The sequence below is a fragment of the Pelodiscus sinensis genome, chromosome 9, assembly GCF_052426305.1.
Source record: "Pelodiscus sinensis isolate ZL-2025 chromosome 9, ASM5242630v1, whole genome shotgun sequence".
Taxonomy (NCBI): domain Eukaryota; kingdom Metazoa; phylum Chordata; order Testudines; family Trionychidae; genus Pelodiscus; species Pelodiscus sinensis.
Window position 1 is genome coordinate 57,230,114 of NC_143060.1, and position 12,227 is coordinate 57,242,340.

Genomic DNA, 12,227 nt, shown 5'->3' on the forward strand with positions numbered 1-12,227 from the left:
AGAGGTAATTTTTTTATTGAACCTATTTCTGCTGGTAAAAGAGACACACTTTCACCAGTAAACCTAGCTCTTCTTCAGATCTCCTAATAGGCTCCTCAAACAATCTCTGACCCCATCTCCAAACATATATTTTCTGTGTACAAGCCTAACCTCAAAAACCAGTGTAATGACTGTAACTGATACTGCTGTGAATGGTAATTAGCAGCTGCTGAGCCATCCAGACAGAAGGACAACTGATTTAAGTTTATTTTTCATTCAAAGAATACGGACTTTTGTATCAAAGAACATTGCTGGGAGCTTTAGTGTTTTATTTTCTGTTTTGAAGAAAGCGGAAGTACCAAAGTGATATGACACTTTAGCTAATGACTTTAATCTTTTCCAGCATGCGTATTTTAAAAATCTTAGATAGCTCCCAAAAACAGTTTAGAAAGAACCACTGTGCTATTTAATGTTTCATGTTTAAATTTTTTAGGGCTGAATAATGAATGGTATTTATACAAACTTCATCTATGATGTCTTTATTTCCTGGCTATCTTTCTTTTTCTCTCACAACTGCTGCCAAACTGCCTTCAAAATACTTAACCTCTTGTCTCAGCAGTACTGGGGAATATTAATGCTGTTCCGTGGGATGTCCAGCAGAGAGTACACCAAGGATATTTTCGGCAAAAGATTCCCCAGGAGACCAAGGTTTGATTTTCCTCTTACACCATTGGAATTACTTCAGCTTTACTCTAGTGTAGCTGAACAGAGATTCAGGCCCAAAGACAGTGATTAGATATGCTGTGTTCAACACGGCTTGCTGCCCTCTGGCACGCTCAACCAGAGCTGAATATGGTTTTGTCGTTGTTGTAGACAAGACCAAATCACATACCACAGGGAAGTCCAGCTTACATCCCACCAGGCCGTTCCATAAGGCCTGCAGCCTTGCTTCAACACAATATACAAACTGCTGATCCATTAGTGTTTTGTCACCATGTTTACATCATTTTAGTTTACACAAGGATGTAAATAGACCACACTATACCTGGAAACACCCTATTGAAAAATATACAAAGAAGCTAAACTTAAATATAAATCAATACAGGGGACTTTAAATCGGGGTGGGGAACCTAAGGCCCAGGGGCCAGATGTGGACTTGGCTTGCCTGCATCTGGCCCCTGAGGCTCAGGGCTCCATCCCTCCAACAATGGAGAGACCTAGCTGGTGCTCCAGCCCTCCTGCCACCTTCTTATGGGGCTGGAACACACAAAATCTACTAGACTGGGCCTCCCTATGCTCTAGTGTAGGAGAGGAACGTGCAGAGTGTCTTTCTGCTTTTCAGCCAGACCCACTTCCTCAGATCAAATTGTGGAAGAAAATAGGCATGACCATATATACCAAAGGGATACAATCAAAAAAAGCACAAATCAAATTTCAATACAGAGGAGGGATGGGGCAGGGAGGTAAATGTCTGTGAGCTAATGATATTAGAGGTGATAATTGGGGAAGCTATCTTTGTAATGGGTAAGATAATTAGCGTCTTTGTTAAGACCCCGGCGTAAAGCGTCAAATTTAAGCATGAATGATAGTTCAGAGGTTTCTCTTTCAAATCTGGTGTTAAAATGCCTTCGAAGCAGTATGCAGGTAATCAAGTGGAGACAATGCCCTTTCTGGTTGAAATGGCAAGAAACTGTTTTTTCTTTGAGATACTGTCTGATATCCGTTTTGTGTGCATTGATTCTTTGGCGAAGCGTCTGAGACGTTTGTCTAATGTACATAGCAGACGGACACTGTCGGTACATTATGACATAAATTATATTTCTGGATGAGCAGGAATATGTGTTCTTGATCTTATAACTGAATTGGTTAGGTCCAATAATGGTGTCAGCAGAATAAATATGTGGACAAAGCTGGCAACTGGATTTGTTGCAAGGAAAAGTTCCAGGGTTGGTATTAGTGTGGTATGTCCTGTGGTTGTTAGTAAGAATCATCCTGAGGTTAGGTGGTTGTCTGTAAGAAACTATGGGTCTGTCTCCCAGAGCCTCTCGGAGTGTAGTATCCTGTTCTAGTATAGGTTGTAGTTTATTGATAATGTGTTGTACGGGTTTAAGTTGGGGGCTATAGGTGATGACAAGTGGTGTTCTATTGTTGGTTTTCTTGGGTCTGTCTTGAAGTAGATGGTTTCTGGGTATTCGTCTGGCTGTTTCAATTTGTTTTTTTATTTCTCCAGGTGGGTAATTGAGGTTTATAAATGCTTGGTAGAGATCCTGAAGTTTCTGGTCTCTGTCAGTGGGATTAGAGCAGATGCGGTTGTATAGAAGGGCTTGGCCATAGACGATGGATCGTATGGTGTGTTCTAGATGGGAGCTGGAGGCATGAAGGTAACTGTATGAGTCAGTGGGTTTTCTGTAGAGAGTGGTGTCTAATTTACCATTGGTGATTTGTACTGTGGTATCCAGGAAATGGATCTCTCGTGTAGAATGGTCCAGGCTGAGATTAATGGTGGGGTGCAGGTTGTTAAAATCTCTGTGGAATGTCTCCAGTGTTTCTTGGCTGTGGGTCCAGATCATAAAGATGTCATCGATGTAGCATAAGTAGAAAAGGGGCAAAAGGGGACGGGATCTGAGGAAACGTTGTTCTAAGTCAGCCATAAAGATATTAGCATACTGTGGGGCCATGTGGGTACCCATGGCTGTGCCACTGATCTGGAGGTATAAGTTGTCCTCAAATTGGAAATAATTGTGGGTGAGAACAAAGTTACATAGGTCTGCTGCCAGATTGGCAGTGATGTCCTCTGGGATAGTGTTTCTAATAGCTTGTAATCGATCTTCATGTGGGATGATGGTGTATAGGGCTTCTACATCCATGGTAGCAAGGATGGTGTTATTGGGGAGGTTATCGATGTTTTGTAGTTTTCTCAGGAAGTCAGTAGTATCTCGGAGATAGCTGGGAATGTTGGTTGCGTAGGGTTTGAGAAGAGAGTCTACATAGCTGGATAATCCAGTAGTGAGCGTGCCGATACCTGAGATGATGGGACGTCCGGGATGTCCCGGTTTATGGATTTTGGGAAGCAGATAGAACAATCCTGGTCGGGGTTCAGAAAGTGTTTCTGTGTGGAATTGGTCCTGCGTAGATGTAGGGAGGTCTTTAAGGAGACAGTGTAGTTTCTTTTGGTATTCTGAAGTGGGATCACAGGAGAGAGGTTTGTAAAATATGGTGTTGGAGAGTTGTCTGGTTGCCTCCTGGTTATAGTTGGACTTATTCATAATGACCACAGCACCCCCTTTGTCAGTGGGTTTGATTATAATGTCCGGGTTGTTTTTGAGACTCTGGATAGCATAGTGTTCAGCACAGCTGAGATTGTGTGTCAGTTATTGTCGTTTGTGAATAATGTCAGTTTGTGCATTGTTGCAGAAGCTTTGTACAGGTAGTCCCCGGGTTACGTACAAGATAGGGACTGTAGTTTTGTTCTTAAGTTGAATCTGTATGTAAGTCGGAACTGGCGTCCAGATTCAGCCCCTGCTGAAACTGACCAGCGGCTGACTACAGGAAGCCCGAGGCAGAGTTGCTGTGCCCCCGGCTTCCTGGAATCAGCCGCTGATCAGTTTCAACAGCGGCTGAATCTGGACACCTGGGACAGAGCAGCTGGGGGGCTGCCGGGTAGGTCCCCGCAGCACCACACCTCGGCGCTGCGGGGACCAACCCGGCAGCACCCCAGCTGCTCTACCCCAGGCGTCCCCAAGTCAGCTGCTGCTGAAACTGATCAGCGGCTGATTCCAGGAAGCCCGGGGCAGAGCAACTCTGCCTCGGGCTTCCTGTAGTCAGCTGCTGGTCAGTTTCAGCAGCGGCTGACTTGGGGACGCCTGGGGCAGAGCAGCTGGGGTGCTGCTGGGTTGCTCCAGTAGCGCCGCTCCTCGCCCAGGTCCTCCGCGGCTTTGCTCTGCGTCTCTCTGGTCTGCTGGTCCCCCTCCCCCTGGCAGACCAGGGAGATGCGGAGCAGCTTTTCTCACCCCGGAGGACACGGGCGGCGGGACCACGGCGCGTCTGGGTGGTCCCGCCGCCTGCGTCCTCCGGGGCGAGAAAAGCCCCGTTCATAAGTACGGATCCGACATAAGTCGGATCCGCGTAACCCGGGGACTGCCTGTATATAGAAATCCAGATTGTAATTCCAACCGTCAGGAGGAGTCCATACAGCATTATTTTTCCTTTGGTGTTGATAGGGGGGATCTGTTTGGTCAGACTGATGTTCATTGGTAGTTTGGAAATATTCTCATAGGCGGAGGCGGCGAAAGAAAGCCTCAAGGTCACCACAAAATTGAATCCAGTTTGTGAGGGAGGTGGGGTAGAAAGAGAGACCCCGGGATAAGACAGACTCTTCTGCTGGGTTGAGTTTGTAGCTGGAGAGGTTAACAATATTATCCGGTGGGTTGAGGTAGTTGCTGTTGTAGCCTGTGCTGTGGAGCAGTTTAGAAAGTTTATTGTCTTGACCTATGAGGAGAGACTGAGGGATTTGGGTTTGTTTAGTCTGCACAAGAGAAGAGTGAGGGGGGATTTGATAGCAGCTTTCAACTTCCTGAAGGGAGGTTCCAAAGAGGATGGAGAGAGGCTGTTCTCAGTAATGACGGATGGCAGAACAAAGAGCGATGGTCTCAATCTACAGTGGAAGAGGGAGGTCTAGGTTGGATATTAGGAAAAACTTTTTCACTAGGAGGGTGGTGAAGTACTTGAATGAGTTACCTAGGGAGGTGGTGGAATCTCCATCCCTAGAGGTTTTTAAGTCTTGGGCTGTGTCCAGACTCAGGGGTTTTTTCGGGAAAAGTAGCCTTTTTCCGAAAAAACTTCCCCTGCGTCCAGACTCAAGCCGCGTTCTTTTGAAATTAAATCGAAAGAACGCGGCTTTTCTTTCGATGGCGGTAAACCTCATTTCACGAGGAAGAACGCCTTCTTTCGAAAGTTCCTCTTTCAAAAGAAGGCGTTCTTCAATGTAAATAGGGCTTCTTCAAAAGAGAGCATCCAGACTCACTGGATGCTTTCTTTCGAAAAAGCAAGCCGCTTTTTCGAAAGTTCAACGTGCAGTCTAGACGCTCTCTTTCGAAAGAGGCTCTTTCGAAAGTATCTTTCGAAAGAGCCTCTTTTGAAAGAGGCTTGCAGTCTAGACATAGCCTTGGCTTGACAAAGCCCTGGCTGGGTTGATTTAGTTGGGATTGATCCTGCCCGGCTGGACTTGGTGACTTCCTGAGGTCTCTTCCAGCTCTATGATTCTATGATTCTATGGAAGTTGTCATATTTGACACCTGATGCCAAACATTCAGATTTTATAGTACAGTGTCCACAGTATGTTCAATGAATTCCTGTACTGGGTGCTGTTCCATCAAAGTACCACTTGTAACAGGCTGATGCAAACCTTTCAGTTGTAACAGAAAATCCCATTTGAACCTTAACAATAAAGTAAAATAAATAGACAGTAAAGTTGTCAGCTTGTGAATGCACCTTGTTAATTACTTATTACGTGCTGCTCGCGATGTGATAGAAAACACTTTATACCTTTCATTCTGTCTATGATGTGACAACTCGTGTAAATAAGCTTGTCACAAAAAGCTGATCTACATGCTGTTTATCAATAGGCCAAACCACCAGCAGCCAGTGCTTCTTTACTTTCCATAGGTCCCTATTATTGTGAGATGAAAGCAGAACAGACCACATTTCTTATTCCTCTGTTGCTACAACCATGCATGAACTGCTGACAGCTAATCTTCTCCCTTGACCTACACACAACACAAACCATGAGGGCTTTCCCTCGCAATACAGATGTGTTGCAAAACCACAGAACAAAGCCCAAATGCTATGACAGTATTTCTTGCTTAACTTGCTCAATGCTGGAAATTTACAAAACCAAGATTTTTCCAAAACAATTACATTGTGGCAATGTCTAGTGTTTGAGGGATTTGAATTTTCATGGGTACACATGAAATTCAACAGTCAAAGATTATCAAAATGAGTGTTTTCAGCAAAAAGGATGTTGGCTACAAAATAACTCATTTATGCCCGAAAGATGTGTTAATAACCCTAGATATGAGAAACATAGATAATATTATACAACTATCAGGGCAAGGCTTTCAGATATGGCTCTTCTCTAATAAAAATGCATATATCACATTCATATTTTGTTTACAAGACCATGAAAAGCTGCAGGGAAAAGGCAAGGGTCACATGATTATGGAATTTCCCTCTCTTCCTGTGGAACAGAAAAGCCTAGAAAGATGTACTGATTAACATTAATGCTTATGTTAAGAATGTTAAGGACTAGTCAACTGTCCGATAAGCAAATGCTTATCAGATAGAGGCAGCAAAGGGGAAGAGGAGAAGAGGCAGTACTTCAAAGCAGCAGTGCTGCAGGGAGCCCAGTGTATGGGTTCTTTGGAGCGCTGCTACTTTGAAACACTGTGGTGGCATTTTAAAGGGGCAGTGTCCACAAAGTTGATCCTGGCCTCCCTAAGGTGCTGCCTCTTTGAAATGCTGCCGTGGCATTTCAAAGTGACAGCGCTGCACGGAGTCGACTCCCTCGCTGACCCCAGGCTTCGTGTGGCATTTCTGAGGAACCCAGAGTCAGGTGAGGAGTTCCCAGGTGATCCTGGCTCCATGTGGAACTGCCACTTTGAAATGTTGTGTGGAGTCCGGGATCAACTGGACTCCCCAGCTGACCCCGGCTCTGTGCGGCATTTCGAGGTGGCTCCCCTGCTGATCCCAGGCTCCATGTGGGCATTTCTGCTCTTAGTCATTTTCATAGGCTCTTGTGCATTTCAAAGTGGAAGTACCTGGGTTGAGCCTGGAATCAGCGGGACTTCCCACTGATCTGGGCTGTACGCAGAATTCCAACTTTGAAATGGACAAGAGCTCTCACTGGGGCTCTTGTCCATTTCAAAGGAGGAATGCTGAAGTACCTATCAACTAGTTGAGTAATCAATGGAAATTCCATCGACTACTCGACTAGTAAATTAATCGATATTTACCACCCTTAGCTCCTGTGTTAATGCTTCTATCATAACACTACATAGATTTCATGGGGAAGACGAGTGTTTCTCACACTGGGGGTCCTGCCCCAAAATGGAGGTGCAGGGGAGGTCACAAGGTTATTTTAGGGGGGTCATGGTATTGCCACCCTTATTTCTGCACTGCCTTCAGAATTGGGAGACAGGTGTATAGTGGCCACTGACTGCAGGCTCAGTTCTGCAGAAGTGTGACAGACGTAAGGTTGGCAATACCATACTATGCCATCCTTACTTCTTTGCTACTTCTGGCAGTGGCGGCTCTGCCTTCCGAGTTGGACTTCTGGCCAGTAGCCGCCATTCTTCAGCTGCCCAGCTCTGAAGGCAACACCACAGACAGCAGCAGCAGCAGCACAGAAGGAAAGGTAGCAGTACCACTCCTCCCTCTCCCTCTCCACCCCCCCCCCCCCCGCCAGCTCCTACTTGGGTCAAGATTATAACAGTTATACAATTATAACTAGGGATGTTAAATTTTAGATTAATTAACTAATCAAATAGTCGATGGGCTCTTGCTACAGTTCAAAAGCAGAAGCCCCACAGGGAGCAAAGGGCACTGGACCTGTGCTTGCTGCAGGGCTTTCTTTTGAAATGTACAAGATCCCCAGTGGGTGAGCCCCAGAGGGCACAGAGCCCCCTGCCCTCAGCAGAGATGGTGCTGGGGGGAACCGGCTATTAATCTGGCTCCCCCCAGCACTAGCTCCTGCTCCCCCCCTCCCTGGCTGCCTCTCTCTGATAGAGGCAGCAAGGGGGTGGAGAGCGACTAGTCGCATCACTAGTCGAATATCTGACATGCATCTGATGAAGTGGGTCTTTGCCCACAAAAGCTTATGCTCCAATACATCTGTTAGTCTGTAAGGTGCCACAGGACTCCTTGTCGCTATCACTAGTCGACTATCTGATGGCTTATCGGATAGTTGACTAGTCGCTTACATCCCTAATTATAGCAGAGCAAAATTTTAGATTTAAATAGCTGGATACACGACATTTACTATTTTTAAATCCTACGATCATGCGATTGACTAAAATGGACCATGAATTTGGTTGGGCTTAGTTCTGAGATAGAATTTTGGGAAGTTCTGAAAGTGCTGTGTAGACCCCACCCCCGACAGTCATGTTCGTACTGGACAGCTCATAGAATCATGGAGCTTCAGCATGACAACGAGTAGAATAGACCAGGGGAGGCTCTGCAGTAATCTGGTAACCTCCCTCCCCTGATGAACCCAGGAAACTGATTAGTGCATACCGACTCCTCAGCTGTCCCGGAACCTGCATGGAGCATATTAAACCCTTCTAAAAGAGACACTTTTCCTCGGAACGGCTTTGGCCTGGGTTGGGGAGAGGAGGCACAGCTGCAGCTGGCCCAGGGCTCCTCTGGACAGATCATCTACTCTGATTTCCTGTATATCACAGACCAGCAAGAGCACCTAAGCACCTGTCCACCAAATCCAATTACCAAAATGAAACAAAATGTCAAATCCTGCAGGACATTAAGCTATTCTGTGTCATGGGCATATATAGGAGGGACTAAGAAGCACCAAAGGCCAATGCCCCCACAGAGGCAGGCAACTGATTAAGTGAGATATACCCAGATGATCCTACCAATCAACCTGTGCCTATGTTGTAAGGAAGGTGAAAAAACCACACGGTCCCTGCCAGTGTGGCCTGAGGGAAAATTCCTTCTAATCCACATATGGCAATCAGTTAGACTGAGCATGTGAGCAAGAACCAGCTGGCCAAGAATCTGAGAAAGAGAATTCTCATTTCCAACTTACAGCACCAGCTCACCCTGTCCAATGGCCCATCTCCAGCTGCGGCCATCTCGCATGCTTCAGAGAAAGGAAGCAAAACAGGATAAAAAACAGACTAGCATGGAGAAGAGCAGGAATCCTGACCCCTTCAGTTACCTTAAAACAGAGTCTTAGGGCCAAATCAACAATAGCACCAAATCCTAGACAAGTCCTTAGACACCTTTCTTAGGCAAAATTACCATTCAGTGAGTGAAATGATAGGATTGACTTAACTTCAGTAGGAATAGGATTTAGCCCTTTAAGGCTCAGTTCTGGCACCTTGATTCACATTGTTTTGTATATCACCACACAAGTAGCCCCAAGATTTACAATAGCTATTCCTCAACGTGAGCAAGGATAGGATATGTCTACACTGCAAGCTTATTTCAGAAAAAGCTATTCCAGAGGATATCTTCCGGAATAGTTTATTTCAAAACAGAGCGTCCACACTACAGGGAAGCCTCAAAATTAGTCCGAGGCAGGCTTCCCTCGATTTAGTGCTCTCTTGATTTAGAGCCCCAGGAGGCACTGGGGAGGAATAACTTTAGTTATTTTGACATAGCAGCAGTGGAGCGTCCACACACATCCTCTTCCAAAAGAGCTTTTTCGGAAAAGTTGTTACTCCTCGTGGAATGAGGTTTACCAACATTGCAAAAAGCCCTCTGTTATTTAGATTTTCTTTCAAAATAACGCAATTGCTGTGTGGATGCTAGTATTGTTTTTCCAGAATAGTGGCCATTATTCCAGAAAAAAGGTGCAGTGTAGATACACTCTTAGGCTGTGTCTACACTGGCCACATAACCCGTAATAGCTATGGAAATGAGAGAAGTCAGAATAGGGAAATGCGCAGGGGATTTAAATATCCCCCGCGGGATTTAAATAAACATGGCCGCTGCTTTTTTTCATGATCCAAAATATAGTACATTTCTTAGTGTTAGCTATAGTTCTATAATGGAGTACTTTACTATAAATCATTGGTGGGGAACCTTTTTTGGGTTGGGGGCTGCTGACCCACAGGAAAATCAGTCGGGGACCACACACAAGTGAAAAGCAAAGAACCCTCCCAAAGCCTCACTGATGTAGCCCCCACATTCCCGTCACACAGGCTACAAGATTTTGTGTGCTCTAGCCCCATAGAGGAGCGGGAGGGGGGGCCCTGCTGGAGCAGCAGTGCAGGCTCCCAAATGCTGAGGGGGAGCCCCAAACCTTGGGGGCTGGATCCAGGCAAGCCGGGGGCAGAATCCAGTCCCCAGGCCTCACTATAAATTAGGGTACGTCTAGACTACATGCCTCTGTTGGCAGAGACGTGTAAAATAGGCTATCCGACATAGTGAATGAAGCGGGGATTTAAATATCCCTGGCTTCATTAAAATTAAATGGCCGCCGCGCTGTACCGGCTCAGCTGATTGTCGGCACAGCGCAGCAGTCAAGACATGGATCAGTCGACAGAGGAAGCCTTTGTCGACCGCTCCCTTATGCCTTGTGAAACAAGGTTGTGGATTATGTGTGGAAGTGGATTATGCACTGCAGAAAAAAGAAATCAGGCACAAGGTGGATGAGTCCATAATAAACTTTTAACTGGACTAACTTCTGCTCATGAAAGAATCAAACTTTTGTTCTACACAGAGCTCTTCAGATAGCTCGAAAGCTTCCCTCGTTCACCAACAGAAGTTGGTCCAAAAACCAAGAGACCATCTCACTCACTTTATCCCTCTAGTACCCTGGGACTAGCATGGCTACAACAACACTACAAACTACAAATACCACATTCAGCTGCCGCTTAGTTTTACTACTTACTAGTGATATTCCAAGCATCTTTCATCAAACTCAAAAGAAAACAACCATCAGTCTCTTAACTGACCTTGTCAAAACCATCTGAGAGGTCATCTCAGGCATGTTTTAAAGCACTTAGCAATACAGCCAAAATGTAATTCCAATCTATTTGATATAATCAGCCTCATATATGAGTGATTTGAAACTAAATATTTTGCTGAGACAGCAGCAAACCTCTTTAGCTTTACTGCAAAAACCTGCCAGAAGTCATCTAGTCATTGTGTTAAGCCTCCCAACTGGCTTTGAACAATTGCCCTTATGGAAAAAACAGTGACATTTGAAATTCTATCTTTTCTACGTTATTTTGTATGGAAGAGGTTGTTTTTGGTGCATGTGGGTGGTTTTTTTTTTGTTTGTTTTTTTGTTTGTTTTTTTGTTTGTTTTTTTGTGGCAGGGGGAAAGGGTCTGTCAGTTTCCAGAGGCTTTCACCAAATTGCCCAAAGAAGCAAATTTGTTATCAAGAGGAGAAAAAAAGTGGGGAGGAGAAAAAAGAAAAGAAACGAAACATGCTCCAAATGATTAAATGCATCTTCTTTGTTACCTTGCACTGTGAGGAAGACAGAAGCCATGGTAGATCCACCTTCATTGGAAGCAGTGCAACTGTACTCGCCAGCATCAGTGAGCTTTACAGATTTTACATCTAAAGACAAATTGCTCATCATCCTTATTCGGGAGGGCTCCACAAGCTTCAGGTCCCTGCCATTTCTCTGCCAGGTGAGATTGTAACGCACTGTGCTTAAGGTTAGGCAGGTCAGTATGGCTCTCTCCCCGGGGGTGACTGTGACATTATTAGGAACCTGAACCACCGGCGGGGGCTCTACATGGAAAGAATCAAAAGAAAGGATTAAAAACCCAGGAGGCTCATTTAATAACACAGCAGTAGTAGTGGAAGTAAAAAGCCATCCCATTGCATTATTTAATACTTAGTTTCATCTCACGCCCGTGAAGGCAGGACACAGGGGTCTGATCCAAAGCCCACTGAAGCAAAAGGGAGACTTTCAGTGAGATCTGGATCAGCTCCTACATTTGTGCATGCCCCTGTGAGAAAAAGAGATTACTGAAGAGCTACCCTGAAGTCAGCAATACTGAGTATGTGTGCTTTTTCCTGTGCCTCTGAACAGCACTCCAACTATCATCACGTTCTTCAAATGTGTGTGTCAACTTGAGTTCTAATGGATTTTAACCTTTTTACTCACATCAGTGTCCTTTCTACGCTGCAATTCCCCTCCCCCCATATTTTGTTGTTGTTTTCTTTCTGACTCCTCTCTCTGCTTCTTTTTACGACAGAACTGACTCCTCAGCAGCCTACAAACTCAGAAACTTTGAACTGGATTGAATTTTAATGTGAAACAATGGTTTCACATTAGGTCACGTGATCTTTGTTGAGACATCCCTGAATGAGACAACATTTTAATGGAAATCTGAAAGGAAATTTAAACCATTTTGGGGTTTTGCCCCTCATTGCTTTGGTTTAAACCCAGTGGTGTTTGTTCTTGCACACGAAGAAATACAGAACTGCAGAGAGTGTGTCACAAATGTCAAAAGGTGGAGTGATTTACCAAAGATATGACTGCAGTAAACA

At 45.1% G+C, this 12,227-nt stretch overlaps 1 protein-coding gene across 4 annotated transcripts in view; it reads right to left on the bottom strand.

Annotated features, from left to right (window-relative positions):
• The window catches only part of HMCN1 (hemicentin 1), a 364,148-nt gene that overhangs the window by 207,271 nt on the left and 144,650 nt on the right, over window positions 1–12,227 (bottom strand). For all 4 annotated transcript variants that reach the window (XR_012906027.2, XM_075936754.2, XM_075936755.2 and 1 more), the window contains exon 11: window positions 11,187–11,462. Coding sequence is in view for 3 of the 4 variants with exons in the window: in XM_075936754.2 (XP_075792869.2) it covers window positions 11,187–11,462 (276 nt within the window). In the remaining variant the exon portion in view is untranslated. The remainder of the gene's footprint in view (window positions 1–11,186; window positions 11,463–12,227) is intronic.